This window comes from Dendrobates tinctorius, unplaced genomic scaffold, assembly GCF_039654945.1.
Source record: "Dendrobates tinctorius isolate UK_male_01 unplaced genomic scaffold, ASM3965494v1 ptg000203l, whole genome shotgun sequence".
NCBI lineage: Eukaryota > Metazoa > Chordata > Amphibia > Anura > Dendrobatidae > Dendrobates > Dendrobates tinctorius.
The window spans coordinates 9,430,121-9,450,704 of record NW_027361870.1 but is presented as its reverse complement, the minus strand read 5'-3'; the positions used below and the strand labels follow the sequence as shown (position 1 = coordinate 9,450,704).

The following is a 20,584-nucleotide window of genomic DNA, read 5'->3' as shown; positions in this document are numbered from 1 at the left end:
AGAGTGCCTCGCCATTAAGTGGGCTCTAGAGGCCCTCAAATATTACCTGGTGGGCCGAAAATTCAGGCTGATCACTGACCATGCCCCTCTCAAGTGGATGCACTTGAACAAGGAACGGAATAGCCGGGTGACCCGGTGGTTCCTTGCCCTGCAGGCCTAAACTTTTACGGTGGAGCACCGCCCAGGGGTACAGATGGGAAATGCAGATGCCCTGTCCCGAGTGCACTGTTTGGCGGGTGTCATTGCTCGACCGGAGTGGTCTGAGCAGAGGGGGGATATGTGAGAATCATGTGGGAATAGTGGATGAGGGCAGGTATATCTCGCCCAGATTCCTTTCCTATGTGGCCTAGTCTGGTCAGTATCGCACCTGCTTGCTGATGAATAATGGGAGGTGGATATAAAAGGATGCCAGGTGGTTGTGTGAGTGTCTCAGCCTGGGAACACAGAGAGCCTGTCTGTGTGAGAGACACATGTGAGTGAAAGCAGTGCCCACTGCAACTGTGGTTTGGCTGGACGGGAGAAGCCCGCCAGTTGGTAGTTGGGTTGTCCATTGTTTAGTTAGTGCTGGACAGGCAAGGATTTGTTTTATGTTTTATTTCCTTTTGCATTGCTTTCACCGTTAATAAACCTGACCCAGGGTCAGTTACACCCAAATCCCAGCTCTGCGCCTGAGTTTCATGTTGAACGCACTTGACCTTTGACCCCAGCAAAGCCGATCCCGGAGTGTTTTATCACATTTCACACTGGGATGTAAGAGAGAAAAGTGTAACATTCAATATTTATATTTCTACAGAGTCATATGGGAATTAAGTTACTATTTTTTATGTACCTTATACTACATTGAGCAATAAGTCATTATCTGATCACGTATTGCCTTCTGGCAGATGCTAATTGCAGTTTTTATTATTGCAGCTGCAGAAGACAAGAATTCTCCTTCTGAAGAAACAGGTAGGCTTTTATTCTTTTCAGAGGTTTCACGTTTTTTGCACATTTTCGAAATCCCAGTCGTTGGGCCTAAATACTTTAATGTCAACTTTTAGATTATACAGTAAATGATCCGATATTTCCTCGATATTCACATGCATGTAAATAAGTGAATGGTGACTGTGCATTACAAGAAAACTATGCTGGCACTGACCGAGAATCAACACCATTTCCGGAAGGTCCAGCCCATAGGCAAGGGCCGTTTGAGGCCAATGGAAGATAACACTGTTGACAAATGACTATTTTTTTTTTTTTTTGTTACAGAAAATGTGGAAGATTTTAAAGAACCTACCGCAGGCTCAAGTAAGAGCTCCAGGAGAATAAATGAACTACTGTATGAATGAATAAATGATTGTCTTTAAATCCCTAAAATATGATTTTTCTTTGATAAAAGAATAAATAAATCAAATTGTAAAATCTAAATAGAAAGTAGCAATACCTCATCTGTACTCTAATTGATATCTGGAGGTTCATTATTTATTTTCTGTGCATTTGCATACATTGCCTGCAGTAATATAGCCCCATGTACTTCTGAAAGGCAGAAATGCTTTTAAACAGAGATGAGCCAAAATGAATCGAGTTTTACAAAAAGTTAAATTTGCACTGAATCTAATTATTTTGTGATTCATTTCCTAATGTTTTACTAATTTGAAAAGGGCTGGGAGAATGGTGAAAATAGAACAAGCATTACTCACCTCACGATTTACCTCTCTTGAAGCTGTTTTTCTATGGGGCAGTGCACAGAGTCTGTCCGAAGAAAATCTCTGCATGCCCATGGTCTGATATTTGAATTGCACTTGGCCATACAAGTCAGATGACATCCAGAGTGCAGTCTGATTTCCATAGACTGACAAAATGGAGAAGATGAAGAAGTTTTTTTTGTCCATCTTCTCCTCATCCAAATCAGATGACACTGATAACATTCTGATCAGAATTTGATCAGAGTGTCATTTGTTTAATCGTCTCGATTCTTTCGGATGAGAGACTCTATGACCGTCTGCACCTGCCCTGACAATAAGTAAGCTGATACAGGTTATACTACTACTGGTGCCCCCAACAGTCAGCTGAACACCTGTGTGTAAACTTGATCACAAGTGTTCAATTTCTTTGCAGCAGCAACATAGAAATGAAGCATTACTCAGTTCCTATTAGTGACATTGAGCTGTTCAAGTAATCCACAGACACGCTGAGTCCATCAGCTTTGGGGATGTTGCTTGTAGCTGCTCTCCGCTCCTGTTCTGGAGTGTCTGCTTATAACTTAGATGATCCCTTGATTTTGAAGGGCCACATGTGATGGTTCCTTTCTTCGGTGGCAGAACTGCAGGGGAATGAACACTTGCTGCTGTGTTTTCTTGCAGGCTTCAGCTAATTGCTGGGGTATTGACAGCAGGACATCTTGTAATCAGTTTCTCCTTTGTTTACCATTCTAAAGGGAAGAAATAAATGATACGCACAGTAGACAACACCTTTAGGTTTTCTTTCCTTTTCATTTTTGGATTTCAATTGAGCCCCGAGTGCCATCCTGCACAGTGCCCAGAAAACCCATCAACTTGGAAATGTTGTGTAATTTATGGGCAGCATGTATAAAATAAATAAAAAAGATGAACGTATTAATATATAGGTTTGTGCAAATATATTCATTATTAGTAATATTTAATTGTTAAAATCCCAGCTCATTTTGGGCCTGGGATGTCAAGGGGGCAGTCATAATACAAAATTAGCTGCCAGTTATTGTTTAAGACCGCCCACTAGACTCCTAAATTCAGACCTGGCAGACATTTAAATTAATAAAATGCAAGTTATATTGAGTCATTGCCAACAAAACTAAACTTCAATCTGTTCAGGTCCTCCTGTGATGCATTAGATGCCCTACAGACATAGTAAGAAAGTGAAAAATATAAGTATGTGACTGACACGTATTCTGGTAAATAATAAAACTGTTTAATAGAGCTGAGCGAAACGGGTCAGTCAGATTCAAAAGTCGCCGACTTTCGCCAAAGTCAGGTTTCGCCGAGCGAAACCTGACCATGGCGTGAAGTCGGCCATGCCGTCGCTGACCCGAGCGCCAAAGTCACGTTTCCCTTAATGCTTTCAGGTGCCTTTTCTCTGCCAATGAGCAAGGAAGCACGCTGTTGGCAACGCGATGACATGGGCAGCGGCCACCACCATCTTAGAGAAGGGCATTGCAGTGATTGGCTTGCTTTGTGTTGCGTCAGTGTGGCTATAAAAGCCCTGACCATCGACCGCCATTTTACTTCTGCCGATGTTAGCATAGGGAGAGGTTGCTGCCGCTGTTTCTCAATAGGGAGAGTATTAGGCAGGAAAGAAAACAGATAGACGGGAAAGAAAAAACATTCTGTGCTTCTGCTGATAGCAATTGTGCTGCACAGTTGGTGTGCAGTGACAGGGGAGGATTTTTTTGTGTGCAGCAGCGCTGGTTATTAGGCTGCCTGATAGCTGCATTGCTGTGTGCACACTGCTGTGCAGACTGCTTTTTACACAGCACTCATACTTTTATTCTTTCTTTCTGCACAGTTACCGAGCGTACATTTTTTCCCACACCGTCTAGAGCTGTACGCTCTTCACACACTGCCGTGTACCAGCTGGTATCACGGACAAATACATGCTATCTGTGCGTGACTCCGGAAATAAATATACGGAGGTTTACTTTTTTTCTATACACCGTATATAGCTGTCCGCTTCTGATACAGTACGGTATATCTGCTGTTTGGATTACGGTCAAATCCATACTGAGACAGTGTGTGTGTGTGTGTGACTCTGGAAATAAATATACGGAGATTTACATTTTTCATACACCGTATAGAGCTGTGCGCTCCTCACACACTACCGTATACTGGCTGGTATCACAGACAAATACATACTGTGTGTGACTCCGGAAATACGCGTAAATATACGGAGATTTATATTTTCCCCTACACCGTATTCAGCTGTCCGCTTCTGATACAGTGCCGTATATCTGCTGGTTGGATTACGGTCAAATACATACTGGGAGAGCGTCTGTGACTAAGGAAATATATACGGAGATTTAAATTTTTCCTTACACCGTATACAGCTGTACGTTTCTGATACAGTACCGTATATCTGCTGGTTGGATTACGGTCAAATACATACTGGGAGAGCGTCTGTGACTAAGGAAATATATACGGAGATTTACATTTTTCCATACACCGTATACAGCTGTATGTTTCTGATACAGTACCGTATATCTGCTGGTTGGATTATGGTCAAATACATACTGGGAGAGCATCTGTGACTAAGGTAATATATACAGAGATTTAAATTTTTCCTTACACGGTATACAGCTGTACATTTCTGATACAGTACCGTATATCTGCTGGTTGGATTACGGTCAAATACATACTGGGAGAGCGTCTGTGACTAAGGAAATATATACGGAGATTTAAATTTTTCACTACACCGTATACAGCTGTATGTTTCTGATACACTACTGTATATCTGCTGGTTGGATTACGGTCAAATACATACTGGGAGTGCGTCTGTGACTAAGGAAATATATACGGAGATTTAAATTTTTCCTTACACCGTATTCAGCTGTACGTTTCTGATACAGTACCGTATATCTGCTGGTTGGATTACGGTCAAATACATATTGGGAGAGTGTCTGTGACTAAGGAAATATATACGGAGATTAAAATTTTTCCTTACACCGTATACAGCTGTACGTTTCTGATACAGTACTGTATATCTGCTGGTTGGATTACGGTCAAATACATACTGGGAGAGCGTCTGTGACTAAGGAAATATATACGGAGATTTAAATTTATCACTACACCTTATACAGCTGTACGCTCCTCATAGAGCCCCATCGGGGACAGTGATGAAAATGTGTGCAAACTGTAAAGCGCTGAGGAATATGTTAGCACTATATAAAAATAAAGATTATTATTATTATTATAGATCTGCTGGTATTTTTGGTACATTTTCCCAAACATGAGGAAGTATGGTGGAAGGGGCCACGGACATGGGGGGGCAGCTGGTACTGATGGTGGTGGTGGTGCATCTGCTAGTAATGTCAAAAGCACAATAGCAGCTAAGGCAGGAGATATAGAGCCTGCATCATCGTCTGGCTCAAGAAGGCCTGTTGTGAGTTCATTCTCTGGTTCACCAGTTGTGAGTTCTCGTTCCAGACTCCCTCTGGTGGTAACAGGAGGTAGTGAGGCTGATTTGATCGGTTGAGATCTGCCACCTGAGAATGTGGATGACGATTGGACCTCAGGAGGCTCAGATTGGATTTAAGACAGCTGACGCCCTATTCAGTTGCTGGTAATTCCTTCTGGCTTGTCAGCTTTTGGTTTTCAGCTCTGTTCCAGTCATCTAAAGCTAAGTTTTTCTGCTAATGTTCACACTTGATTTTGTTGGTCTATTCAGTTTTTTGTGTGGTCAGCCAGCTCCGGCTGGGGGCTGTGCTGAATTTCCACTCTTATTTATCAGTATTTTGCCAATTTGCTTTTTGTCCCTTACTAGTTTGGCCTCTTTTTGCTCTGTCTCAGAATATTTCAGAGTGCTGATATAGTGGGAGAAGTCTAGTGACTTAAGGGTTAATTTTGCTATCAGAAGTGTTGGGCATTATTTTTGTAGGGTTTTTTGCAGGTTGCAGACAGTGCCTTTCCTTTCCTTTCTAGTTAGTTTGGGCCCCATCGTTTGCTCAGCCTATTTTCCTGCCTGTGTTTGTACTTTCATCTTGTTTCACCATCAATATATGTGTGGGGGCTATCTATTCCTTTGGGGTCTGCTCTGGGGCAGTTAGTTTTCCCCTTTTCATTCTTCAGGCTTATTTAGTCCTCCGGCTGTGACGAAGCGTCTAGGAACATCGTAGGTATGCTCCACGGCTGCTGCTAGTTGTGTGGTAGGATCAGGGATCTGCATAGTTACCAACCTCTCTGGTTTTCTGTGACTTAGCTTGTTTTGCTTTTTTTCTCCTCGGTGACCCATTCATAACAGAATCACCAGCCATACCGCAGATTCTAGGGTACTCAAAAGCAGGAAAAAGTTGTTAAAAAAAAAAGTGTCAGAATTTTTTTTTATATATTTTTTCCTCTTTTTCTCTGGGGCTGTAGGAGAATTTTTTTTTTCCTTTTTCCTAATGGAGATTAAGCAATTGTCTGATCGTGTGGAGCAGCTTGCTGCTGAAGTGCAGGAAATTTCCACCTACCTCATTCAGTCACATGCTGCTGAACCTAAGATCCCTACTCCTGATGTGTTTTCTGGGGATCGGTCTAAATTTCTGAATTTAAAGAATAATTGTAAATTATTTCTGGCCTTGAAGCCTAACTCATCGGGGAGCTCTGTGCAGCAGGTTAAAATTGTCATTTCCTTGCTGCACGGCGATCCCCAGGATTGGGCTTTTTCTTTGACACCTGAAAATCCTATTCTGACTCATGTGGATGCATTTTTTCAAGCCTTGGGGTTGTTGTATGATGAACCTAATGCTGTTGATCAAGCTGAGAGAACCCTGTTGGCATTAAACCAGGGTCAGGATTCTGCAGAGTTATACTGTCAAAAATTCCGAAAGTGGGCGGTCCTTACTACATGGAATGATAGTGCATTGGCAGCTCTCTTTCGGAAGGGTTTATCAGAGACCGTAAAAGATGTTATGGTAGGATTTCCTGTTCCCTCTGGTCTGGGTGATTCTATGTCATTAGCCATTCAAGTTGATCGGCGTTTAAGTGAAAGTAAAACTACATGGGAGGTGCTGCCACCTTTTGAACAAACATCTGAACCTATGCAATGTGATGAGGTTTTGTCTAGGGTGCAACGTCAGGAGTTTAGAAGGCGTAATAAGCTGTGTTTTGTCTGTGGAGACGTCTCTCATACTATTTCTGTCTGCCCTAAACGAGAGAAACGTTTTGCACACACATTTGCTGTGGGCAGTGTACAACCTAAGTTTCTTTTGGCAATTACCCTGATCTGCTCCTTATCCACGATTTCCACAAAGACTTTTGTGGATTCAGGAGCAGAGTTGAATCTGATGGATTTGGACTTTGCTAAATGTTGTGGTTTTTCCATGACGCCTCTGCGGACGCCTATTCCTTTGAGGGGTATTGATGCTACTCCTTTGATGGAGAATAAACCTCAGTTTTGGACCCTGGTGACAATGCGAGTTGCCCCAGACCACCAAGAAAATTGTAAATTTTTGGTGCTGCATAATTTGCATGATACTATTATTCTGGGTTTTCCTTGGTTGCAAACTCATAATCCAGTTTTGGATTGGAAATCTGGGTCTGTGGTGAGTTGGGGTTGCCAGTGTGTTCTTAGGGACGCTCCTGTTTTCTCCATCTCTCCTCTGTCTCATGATATTCCTGATTATCTAGCCGATTTTTCTGATGTATTTAATGAGAGCAAGTCTGCGTCTTTGCCTCCTCATAGGAGTTATGACTGTGCAATTGAGTTGATGCCTGGGTGTAAATTTCCCAAGGGTCGGCTTTTCAACTTATCAGTACCCGAACATGATGCTATGTGATCCTATATTAAGAAGTCATTGGAGAAGGGACATATTAGACCATCCTCATCACCTTTAGGTGCTGGGTTTTTTTTTTTGACGAAGAAAGATGGTTCATTAAGACCGTGTATTGATTATCGTTCCCTTAACAAGATGACGGTTAAATATCAGTAGCCGTTACCTCTGATGTCTGATTTAGTCTCCAGAGTTAAGAGTGCTTGCTGGTTTACTAAGCTTGACCTCGGGGGGGCGTATAATCTTATTCGCATCAAGCACGGGGATGAATGGAAGATGGCGTTTAATACTCCGGAGGGACATTTTGAGTACCTGGTGATGCCTTTTGGGCTCACTAATGCCTCTTCTGTCTTCCAGTCCTTTATGAATGATATTTTCCGTGACTTTGTGGATAAGTTTTTGATCATCTATCTGGATGATATTTTGATCTTTTCTAGTGATTGGGATTCTCATGTGGAACACGTCCAGACTGTGTTCCGGATTTTGAGGGAGAATTCCCTGTTTGTTAAGGGATCGAAATGCCTCTTTGGTGTACAGAGGATTTCATTTTTGGGATTTATCTTATCTCCATCGACTATTGAAATGGACCTGGCCAAGGTAAAGGCCATTTATGATTGGGTTCAGCCTACTTCTTTGAAGGCCCTCCAGAAGTTTTTGGGTTTTGCTAATTTCTATCGTAAATTTATAGGTAATTTTTCTGGTATTGTCAAACCACTGACTGATCTGACCAAGAAGGGCGCTGATGTGCTGAATTGGTCTCCTGAGGCTATCTCAGCATTTCAGTAGCTTAAGCAGAGATTTACTTCAGCTCCAGTTTTACAGCAACCTGATGTCTCACTTCCATTTCAGGTGGAGGTAGATGCTTCTGAGATTGGTGCAGGAGCTGTTTTGTCCCAAAAAGTCCCTGTCAAATCAAATCCTGAATTCCCCAGTCCAAGATAAATCTGACATGGAGTGCACTGATGCACAGCCACTGCTAGATGATTCTGCTGGTACATTGACCCAGAGCACTACATTCCCTCGCAGTCTACTGAGCCAGAATCTGACCCTGATGAAACTCAGGTGCCCCTTCCCACATACTATACCACCTTACACGGTGACACAGAGGAAGGTGCAGATGAAATTGAAGAGGATGTGATGGATGACCCAGTTGTTGACCCAGATTGGCATCCATTGGGGAAAGAGGGTGCCGCTGGCAATAGCTCAGAAGAGGAGAAGGATCCAGAGCAGGCATTGTCATCACAGCAGCGGTTATCTGGCAGGCCTGTAGCTGTTGAAAAACGTGGTAAAAAAGCAAAAAGAGATGCAGGACAGCTTGGCCAGACGGTCTAATTATCAAAGCGTGCAAGCCCTGAAAATTTACACCATAGTAGGAAGAGTGCAGTGTGGCACTTTTTTGACCAAAATCCTATTGATGAGGCAAAGGTTAGCTGTAAGAAGTGCGGAAGGACCTTTAGCCAAGGGAAAAATCTCCGAAATTTGAGTACCAGTTGCATGCTTAGACATTTAACCACCATGCACTTGCAAGCGTGGATGGACTACAAAACCTCAGGTAGCACATGTGCACCTGCTCTGACTGAAGGTAGCCAGCAATGCTCCATCGCTTCCCCCACTGTAAGCCCACCGGTAGACACACCACCAGCAAGGCCAAAGCAGTCAGAGAATCACAATGTTTTTGCAACGAAAGACTGAATCTAGGCCATCACCAACCCCCTGTCAGTCCGTCAGGTCCAGCGCTAGTTCCCCCATATGCATCTCTCAAGTCCAGCTCACCCTACCAGACACTCTGAGTAGGACAAGAAAGTACTCATCCTCTCATCCGCGTACACTTGCTTTGAACGCCTACATTGCCAAACTGATCTCTTTGGAGATGAAGCCCTTCTGTTTGGTTGAAAGCGAAGCGATCCGAGAGCTCATGGGCTATGCTGTCCCACACTATGACCTACCCAGTCGGCACTTCTTTTCTAGAGAAGCCATCCCTGCCCTCCACCTGCATGTGAAAGACTGCATTGTCCATGCACTTAAACAATCAGTGAATGGAAAGGTGCACCTCACAACAGATGCATGGGCCAGTAGGCATGGCCAGGGCCGTTACGTGTCCATCACTGCGCACTGGGTTAATGTGGTGGATGCAGGGTCCACAGTGGACAGCGACGGTGGGACAGTGCTGCCTAGCCCACTGTATAGGAAACAGTTGGCTGTAGGCGTTCAACCCTCCTCCTCCTCCATAAGCGAAAGCTCGTCGACAGAGTGCAGTCGCACGAGCACTCCATCCGCAGCTGCCAGTGTTGCACACGAGGTGTCCCACTATCGAATAGCTAGTGGTAAGCGTCAGCAGACTGTTTTAAAGATGATGTCTTTGGGCAACAACAGACACACCGCAGAGGTACTGGCTGACTACTTGCAGCGAGAAGCTGAGTCATGGCTGGGCAGTCTACATCTTGAGCCAGGCAAGGTAGTCAGTGATAATGGCCGTAATTTTGTGGCAGCCATAGACCTTGCAAAACTCAGACACATACCTTGCCTGGCTCACACTTGAACATGGTAGTGCTGTGCTTCCTAAATAATTATCCGGAGTTAAAAGCCCTGCTCCATAAGGTGCGAAGACTGTGCTCGCACATCCGTCGCTCGCCCATAGAGTCCAGTCGTATGCAGAGGCTGCAGCGATCGCTCCACCTCCCTAAGCACCGCCTAATCATAGACGTTGCAACAAGGTGGAACTCCACCATGCACATGGTTGAGCGGCTGTGCGAACAGAGGCAGGCTGTAATGCATTTGTGGGAGGATACACGGGCAGGCAGTTTGAGGGCAAACATGGAGTTGTCGGGTGTGCAGTGGTCAAAGCTGAAAGACTTCTGTAAAGTCCTTCAGTGTTTTGAGGAATGCACATGGCTGGTAAGCGCAGACGACGCCATCATAAGCATGAGCATCCCACTTATGCGTCTGCTCATGCAAACTTTGATGCACATTAAGGATCAGGTGTCTGCAGCGGAGGAGGAAGAGGAGGAGGAGGAAGCCTTGATGACAGTCAGCCATTGTCTGCTCAGGGAACTGTCCTGGACGAGGTGGAGGATGAGGGGGATGATTATTGTGGGGAGGAGGATGCTTCTCGGGGCAAGAGAAAATGTTGGCTTGCCAAGATCAGGTACAGGCTTTGTGCGTGACTGGAGGGATGTGGATTTGGCAGAAAGTGCTCCTCCACCCAACACTGTCAGTGCTTCATTGACACCTGGAACATTGGCACACATGATTATCTCTTGCGGATCCTAAAAAGGGACCCCTGCATTATCAAAACTATGAAGGATGACGACTACTGGTTGGCCAGCATCCTCGATCCATGCTATAAAGGCAAATTACAGAACATCATGCCACAGGAGAACCTAGAGATAATATTGGCGAACAAACAAGCATCTCTGGTAAACCGTTTGTTAGAGGCATTCCCAGCACACAGCAGCGGTGCAGGTTCTACCACGAGCTGTACTGGGCCAAATGGAAGAGGTGTTCGTGGTGCACACAGCCGAACTGGCGTTGTAGACAGGGGTTTCATGATCATGTTGTGGACTGATTTCTCGAGGACCGCTCACATGACTGTTAATACTGAATCGATTGCAACAGACAGGAGATAGCAGTTGTCAACTATGGTTCAAAATTACCTCTCCTCCCCTATCGATGTTCTCCCTCACAGTTCATTCCCCTTTGACTACTGGGCCTCTAAATCTGGACACCTGGCCTGAATTGGCACAATATGCCTTACAGGAGCTCGCTTGCCCTGCTGGTAGTGTGCTATCAGAAAGAGTCTTCAGTGCTGCTGGATTATTCCTGACAGAAAGAAGGACCCGGCTGTCGACTCAAAATGTTAGTGATCTCACCTTCATTAAAATGAACCATGCCTGGGTTTCAAAGGATTTTGCCCCACCTTCCCCTGATGACACATAGGTTGCCAGCAAAATGGCTCGCTTTGTCCTCCTCATCCTCCGACTTCTGCAATTCCTCCATTTGCAGCTGCTGAACGTCCAGCCTACACCTCAACATATGCCAGTTTTTCCACCTCCCTAACTGGGCTGCCCCCCCCAGGGCTGGCATCAGCACCTGGCGCACCCGGGCAAGTGCCGGCGCCCTGAGCTGGTGGGGGGGCCACTCGTGGGCGACAGCACTGGCACAGGGCCCCTCACAGTACACAAAAGTCTCTGACGGTGGGGGGGCCCACTTGCCGTCACAGACACCGTCGTACTATGAGGGGCCCTGTGCCACTGCCGTCGCCCACGAGTGGGCCCCCCCTGCTTGCTCAGGGCACCAGCACTTGCAATACTTACCTCTCCCTTCTCCACCGTTGTGACCTCTTCCGCGTTTCCTGACAGTGACATTCATATCAGAGAGCACGATGACGTCACGTCTGTACGCCCTATGCCTGAACAGTCCAAGTGCAGAGAGCTGGAAGATGGCAATGCTGAGGAGTCTAGCGTAGAGCAGTGCCCAGCGAGGAGAGGTATTTCATTCTTTTAAAGTTTGGAGCAATATATGGGGAGCATTATACACTGGAGAATTATATATGGGGCCCATCATACACTTGAGCATCATAGATAGGGCCCATTACACACTGGAGCATCATATGGGGCCCATTATATATAGAGCATTATATGGGCCCATCATACACTGGAGCATTATAAATGGGGCCCATCATACACAGGAGCATCATCCATGGGGCCCATCATACACTGGAGCATTTTAAATGGGGCCCATCATACACTGGAGCATTATAAATGGGGCCCATCATACACTGGAGCATTAGAAATGTGGCCCATCATACACTGGAGCATCATATACGGGACCCATTATACAGTGGAGCATTATTAATGGGGCCCATTATATATGGAGCATTATACACTGTTTGCATAATTATTATTAGGCAAGTTGTATTTGAGAGGATTCTTTTTATTTTTGAACAACAACTATGTTCTCAATCAACCGAAAACTCATAAATATCAAAGCTTAATATTTTTGGAAGTTGGAGTGGGGTTTTTTTAGATTTGGCTATCTTAGGAGGATATCTGTTTGTGCAGATAACTATTACTGTGCAGAATTATTAGGCAACTTAATAAAAACCAAATATATACCCATATATACCAATTTAGAGGCTTAATTTTAACGGCACTTCCATAGATGCATCATATCCAAAACAGAAAATTGGAAGCTTATGCCAAATAATGTTTATAAAATATCTTTATTAAACACATGAAAATATATTCAATCAATTTCAGTGCAGATATACGTTACAAAAATACACTGTTCAAAAAGGACAATACATGTTCCAAAGATAGTACCAAAATAACAAATAATTTTGTGGATGCCCAATCACAGAATAATAAATCCTTACTACGTCACACAGATTATACCAACAATGGTTTTTTAAAAAAATCCAAAGGACTTGAAAGATATGCGCCTATCAAGGGATATAAAACAACCTCATACATATATAACTAAAGTTATATAACTCCTATTAGTGGCCATATTAATTAGCTGACACACTCTATAGCCTAATATTCATTTTGTACCAGTCTAATAAGCATAATTGCTACTTATTTCATCTTGGTTCACTGAATTTATTTTGTGAGCCTCATTGTTGATATGTGAGCCAGTATTAGGATTATTTAGCCTGGTTTAGGCATTTCTTGTGGATATAACCTTCAGGTGACCCCTATTCACCAAACTACTAACTTTAGTTATATATGTATGAGGTTGTTTTATATCCCTTGATAGGCGCATATCTTTCAAGTCCTTTGGATTTTTTTAAAAAACCATTGTTGGTATAATCTGTGTGACGTAGTAAGGATTTATTATTCTGTGATTGGGCATCCACAAAATTATTTGTTATTTTGGTACTATCTTTGGAACATGTATTGTCCTTTTTGAGCAGTGTATTTTTGTAACGTATATCTCCACTGAAATTAATTGAATATATTTTAATGTGTTTAATAAAGATATTTTTTAAACATTATTTGGCATAAGCTTCCAATTTTCTGTTTTGGATATCAAATATATACCCATCTCACTTGTTTATTTTCACCAGGTAAACCAATATAACAACTCAAAACATTTCTGACATTCAAAACCAAAAAAAAGAAAAAGGGACCAGCATAGCCACCTTTCTTTACGATGACACTCAAAAGCCTTCCATCCATACATTCTGTCAGTTGCTTGATCTGTTTACAATCCACATTGTGTGCCGCAGCCACCATAGCCTCCCTGACACTGTTCCCAAAGGTGTAATGTTTTGACTCCCTGTTGATCTCACATTTTATGAGGGACCACAGGTTCTCTATGGGGTTCAGATCAGGTGAACAAGGGGGCCATGTCATTATTGTTTCTTCTTTTAGACCTTTACTGGCAGCCACGCTGTGGAGTATTTTGATGAATGTGATGGAGCATTGTCCTGCATGAATATCATGTTTTTCTTGAACGATACCGACTTCTTCCTGTACCACTGGTTGAAGAAGGTGTCTTCCAGAAACTGGCAGTAGGTCTGGAAGTTGAGCTTCACTCCATCATCAACCCGAAAAGGTCCCACAAGTTCATCTTTGATGATACCAGCCCATACCAGTACCCCACCTCCACCTTGCTGGCGTCTGAGTCGGAGTGGAACTCTCTGCCCTTTACTGATCCAGCCTCGGGCCCATCCATCTGGCCCATCAAGAGTCACTCTCATTTCATCAGTCCATAAAACCTTACAAAAATCTGTCTTAACATATTTCTTGGCCCAGTCTTGACGTTTTATCTTATGTTTATTGTTCAAAGGTGGTCGTTTTCCAGCCTTCCTTACCTTGGCCATGTCCCTGAGTATGGCACACCTTGTGCTTTTTGATACTCCAGTAACATTGCAGCTCTGAAATATGGCATAACTGGTGTCAAATGGCATCTTGGCAGTTTCACGCTTGATTTTCCTCAATTCATGGGCAGTTATTTTGAGCCTTTTTTTATCAACACGCTTCTTGCAACCCTGTTGGCTATTTGCCATGAAACGCTTGATTGTTCAGTGATCACGCTTCAAAAGTTTGGCAATTTCAAGACTGCTGCATCCCTTTGCAAGATATCTCACAAATTTTGACTTTTCAGAGTCCGTCATCTCTCTTCTGACCCATTTTGCAAAGGAAAGGAAGTTACCTAATAATTAAGCACACCTTATATAGGGTGTTGATGTCATTAGACCACACCCCTCCTCATTACAGAGCTGCAAATCACCTGATTTACATAATTGGCAGTTGGCTTTCAAGCCTATACAGCTTGACAACATGTATGAAAAGGATGATGTGATCAAAATACTCATTTGCCTTATAATTCTGCACACAGTGTATAGGCCCATCATACACTGGAACATCATCCATGGGGCCCATCATATACTGCAGCATCATATGGGGCCCATTATATATAGAGCATTATATAGGCCCATCATACAATGGAGCATCATCCATGGGGCCCATCATATACTGGAGCATCATATGGGGCCCATCATATGCTAGAGCATCATATGGGGCCCATTATATATGGAGCATTATATAGGCCCATCATACAATGGAGCATCATCCATGGGGCCCATCATATACTGGAGCATCACATGGGGTTCATTATTTATGGGGCATCATATAGGGTATGGGACATTTTATGGAGCACATATGGGCCTATTCTGTATGGAGCATTATATGGAGCCCATTCTGTATGGAGCAATATATTGGGCCCATCATATACTGTATGGAGCTTTATATGCGACTCATTATACTGTATGGAGTAATATGTGGGGCTCATTCTACTCTATGGGGACCGTCCTATACTGTATGGCACATTATATGGGGACCATCATATACTGCAGCATTATGTGGAGCTCATCATATACTGTATTGAACATTATATGTGGCCAATTATTCTGTATGGAGAAATATATGGGGCCCATTATCCTGTATGGCGCACAATGTGGTGGCCATAAAACTGTCCGGTTTTGAGCTATTGTAGAATTTAAAATACATATCAGTCATGTAATGTAAGAAGTGAAGTATTTGTCATTGCACTATACCAATATTTCTCTGCCGTATCGGAGCATCATGAATTGTGGTATGTGTTAAAGGGGCCCACTGACATTCTTTCGCCCGGGGCACACGAAAACCTGGAGCCAGTCCTACCCCCCCCCCACAACTTTAGCCAAATCACCCCCAGTTTTCAATGCGTAACTATTATAAAGTAAATTAAGGTTGACAAGCTTAAGTAGTAAGAATTGATGTCGTTGGCATTGAAATGGACACTGTAGGTGTGTTTACTGTCCTCCATTCCCTGACAACTTTGCTTCACCATTGACTTGCATTGAGTTTCGTGTTTCAGTCGGACCTCTGACTTTTCCCGATAGTCGTCCGATTTCGTTCAACTCGACTTTTGAGAAAGTCGGGTTTCATGAAACCCGATTCGACCCTAAAAAAGGCAAAGTCGCTCATCTCTACTGTTTAATAAAAAGAAACTTTTAGGAATAATCTGCTTATGACGAATGTTTCTTTTTGTGCTTTACCAACAGACACACAGGAAATGACCGAGGCTGGTCAAGATTCTGGTTTGTAAAAGATCCTTTATATTATACGTATAATTAGATTTTCTATAGCTAAAGTATAATGTTTCTACTTCTTGTCAAAACCTTTTAGCCTTGAACATTTATGATTTTGTCTGTTGTTGTTGCCTTCATATGATTTACTTTGCTAGTGCATACAAGAAGGTAAGACACATTGTGGGAGAGGACCGCTTTTCTAAATGAATGGACCGCCTAACTATAGACACCCATTCTAGGATTGTGTAGAATCTCTTCTGGCCTTCAGAACCAAAATTCGGTGTGGTGTGGATTTCAGTAGGGCTAGGTGTTAAAATTGTTTCTCAGGAGAAATTTGCACATGCAGACCAGGAAGACGAGACAGCTTATCAGAACCTAAAATCAAAACTCAATTCTTTAACTGCTTGCTAAAATACTGAGGAGCAAACACATCTACTCCCAATGCCTGCCCTCCAGCTGAACCACATTTCTTATGTACCACCTCTGTAGTACTAAGTTGCCTTCCCAAATCTCCGGAGCCTTCTCTACTGCTGACGACCTACTTCATCCATTGATAGTTTTCTGGGGGCAATCTAATAAATAAAGCTCAAAGTGTGTATGTATGTGTATATGTATGTGTGTGTGTGTGTGTGTGTGTGTGTGTGTGTGTGTGTGTGTGTGTGTATGTCCGGGATAGGCATCCGCACCGTCGCAGCTACAGCCACAAAATTTGGCACAGTCACACGTCTGGTCCCCGAGAGCGTCCTAAGCTATGTTGTGAGGCGAAATTTTAACCCCGCCCATAGTGCCCATATACCCATCACACATCCTTCATCTCATAGTCCCATGCCCATATACCCATCATACATATCCTCCATCCCATAGTCCCGTGTCCATATACCCATCATACATATCCTCCATCCCATAGTCCAGTGCCCATATACCCATCACACATCCTCCATCCCATAGTCCCATGCCCATATACCCATCATACATATCCACCATCCCATAGGCCCGTGCCCATATACACGTCATACATATCCACCATCCCATAGTCCAGTGCCCATATACCCATCACACATCCTCCATCCCATAGTCAACCATTATGACATCATAATGAGCCGTGGCAGGGCTTGCAACCTATGATGACATCAGCGTCACCATGGCAACCATTGTGACATCATAATGAGGGGCGGGGCTTGATACGCACACACTGTTTCCCCAGTATGCAAATAGGGGCATTATGACATCATAATGAGGGGCGGGGCTTGACGTGCACACATTTTTTCCCCAGTATGTAGATAGGGGCAAAATTGTTTGGTGAATTGGAAAGCGTGGGGTTAAAATTTCGCCTCACAACATAGCTTAGGACGCTCTCGGGGACCAGACGTGTGACTGTGCCAAATTTTGTGGCTGTAGCTGCGACGGTGCGGATGCCTATCCCGGACATACACACATACACACACACACACACACACACACACACACATACATACATACACACTTTGAGCTTTATATATTAGATGGCCTATCGCCTCAACACATTAACCTAATCTATCCCTGTGTGGACAGCCAAAAGTTTTACCATAACCAGGTTCCCCGCATCATGTTCCCACATGCTTTATGCATCCATTATCCCTCTGTGTCTGTAGTGTTACACACTTTATGGCTGGTCCATACAATCAGGGCAACTGTTACCACCCACCTTTCGTGTCTACCTCTTTCCTCATAGACTGTAAGCTTGCGAGCAGGTCCCTCATTCCTCTTGGTATTTGTTATAATCTATGTGATTATTGTTATGCTGTAATGTCTATTGTCTGTACAAATCCCCTCTGAAATGTAAAGTGCTGCGGAATATGTCGGCGCTATAGAAATAAAATGTATTATATTATTATTAATTTATTGCACAAAAAAGACTCAAATGACTGAATGCAATGAATTGTGTGCTATACATTTTTTGTCATTGCCCACCGTGTAGGACAAGCTCAGACTATGCTTTCAAAGACAGCAGAAAACAGAGTTTCCGAATGATAGAAATGAATAGAAGCAAAAGGAAGACATTCACTAGGCAAAGAGAAAATTTTATGGGCCGATCATCAATGCTGGCATAGTGCACATTTTTGCTATGTTAGTGGGGTACTCGGTGCCGAACTCATCTTTTCTGTGGTGTGCCCTATGCCAGAAATGTCAGGGACTGGAGTAGTATCTCTGTCATACAAAACGCCACAATTTTTTACAAATTCTGTGGGCAGGAGTGGCTACGCCCCTGGTTTCCACCAGCTCCCATTTTGACAGAACTGATTCAGTCTGGTGGAAAACACTAAAACTTGAAAAATTTTTGCTCAACGCCCGATTGTGCAAAAATTTTGCAACTTTTCAAAGTTTTTATGCTTGCATTAACAGCTTTGATGAATCGACCCCAAAGTGAGTTTCTAACTTCCGGTTCTTGCACTAATCTCTATGATCAGAAGTTAATACAAGGACGTTAGGAAAGACAACCTACATTTAATATTCCTCCCTACATGGCATACTAGTACATGTGACAGAACAGAATATAACGACAATGAAGTGAAGATGTTGGAGCGATACCGCGGGATTATGGTATAAAAGTCTATACTAAAGAAATCCAACAACTGGCTGAGAAAGGACACTGGCCGATGGGCAAGCTTGCTGTGCTTTATTTTCGTTTGTAGAACTGATGTATGCCTGGAGGATCTGAAATTAATGGAAAACAGACATAAAGAAAACCGGTTGACTGTCAGAAAAAAAGGCTTTGAAACATAATACCTAAATAAAGTACACTTGCATTGTGTCTGCTTCTGACAGCAGCTGGTGCTTAAGGATACACAATTTAGGAGCTCTTTGTTTAAAATGTAGGACAAATGTCTACAAACCACTAAGATGCAAGGCTGGTATTAAAGTACATAATGTAAAATTAATTTGTAAATTGAAAATCTTAGTTCTGACATTGTTTGAACATGTCAGATTAATAGTTTAGACTTTAGATCCTGTTGGAACTGTAAGGTTACTTTAACATATGCAGGGTTTTTTGTGGCCCGTTTTTATGGGCTGTATTGCTGTGATTTTTGCGGTCTCCCGCAAAAACGGGCAGCAGAAAACGTTCTCGGATTGCCATTTTTCCCTGTTGTAACAAATTGCAGGGAAAAAAACATCGATCCGCAAATACAGTGTACTGAAAGAACAAGCTACTGTTGTTTGAGCGCTACCATTGATTTAAATGGAGGCCATGTCCGTGAAAAATATCGAGCACGGCCATAAGGGACACGGCGCTCCAATGTATTTTTGCGGGTCGTTTTTGTGGCCCCATAGAACTCTATTGGGGCCACAAAAATGGCCCGCAAAAACATGGCAAGTGTATAAGTAGCCTAAGCGTTCATTGTGATGCAATTTTTTGCTGTTACAAATGAGACTTTGATTTAAAACATATATATAACAATCAGAAATTTATATCTGGCACTTTTGGGTCTATTCCATTCTAATTAAATGGAACCTGCCATGCCCCCACAAGCAAGTAACTTGAAGATATAGTAATAATCTGCAGGTTAATTGCATTAGAATGCTGTCCGGCTGCCTTACTGAAAGTGAAGCTACTGGGAGAACATTCACTTTATTCCTCACTGGAGCCGCCAGCTTTAAGTCATTGGGGCTAGTCACCACTTGGTACCCTGTGAGAAGCAGCTGTAAGCACTTTGATTGAAAGCTCACGATGCAGCGCATCTGTGCAGAGCAAGCTGTTGATATATAGCAGTGCTGTCAGCAATGACCTGTAGCCACTCCGATAACGGCTCTATGACTGAAAGCCGGCAGCTCCCAGGAGGAATAAAGTTCATTTTCTCCCGCTAGCTGCGCTTTCAGTGCGGCGGCTGAACGTCATTATAATGCTATTAACCTGCAGATTGACCCCATATCAATAGGTTAATAGCATTTTGTGACATGGCAGGATCCCTTTAATGTTATACTTTGAAATACAAAGGCACACAGTTTAATATGGCCTCCTCTACCATATTGTCAATATATTAGATATTTGACAAAGACAATTAACAATTGAAATAATAGCAAGTCTCTGTTTTTAATAGCATTTTAGAGCCTCTTTCAGAGTTTTGTCAAACTTTACAGTATACTTCATGGAAGGAATAAAGTAATCTGCGGCACTATGATGGACATCAAAATGCAGGAATCCCAAACACCAATAAATTAAAAAGTTAATGGTATATGTTGATAAATGGGTCCAGCATACAGATACCATCAAAATTTTTCAACCCCCATTGTAAATCAGGTTTATGAGCAAAATTTACAAACTTTCTGCTGTTTGCAAAAAACAATGAAACAGGAACAATTAGGGCATGTTTCCACGGTCCGGAAACATTCAGTATTTGCTGCGGATTGAATGCTGTGTCCTGCCGCAGCGTTTAATCCGCAGCGGCCAGATGTTCCTGCATAGTGGAGGAAAACCGGACATGTGGCTTGTCTTTTTAGACCGCAGCATGTCGGTTTACCTTGCGCAGATGCTCAGTCTCCGCAAGGTA

At 43.1% G+C, this 20,584-nt stretch overlaps 1 protein-coding gene across 1 annotated transcript in view; it reads left to right on the top strand.

The window, feature by feature from the left end:
* Positions 1–20,584, top strand: part of MACROD2 (mono-ADP ribosylhydrolase 2) — a 2,987,523-nt gene that overhangs the window by 2,841,812 nt on the left and 125,127 nt on the right. Inside the window, exons 13-15 of the mRNA XM_073553810.1 lie at positions 913–948; positions 1,249–1,287; positions 16,032–16,067. Coding sequence (XP_073409911.1) covers positions 913–948; positions 1,249–1,287; positions 16,032–16,067 — 111 coding nt within the window. The remainder of the gene's footprint in view (positions 1–912; positions 949–1,248; positions 1,288–16,031; positions 16,068–20,584) is intronic.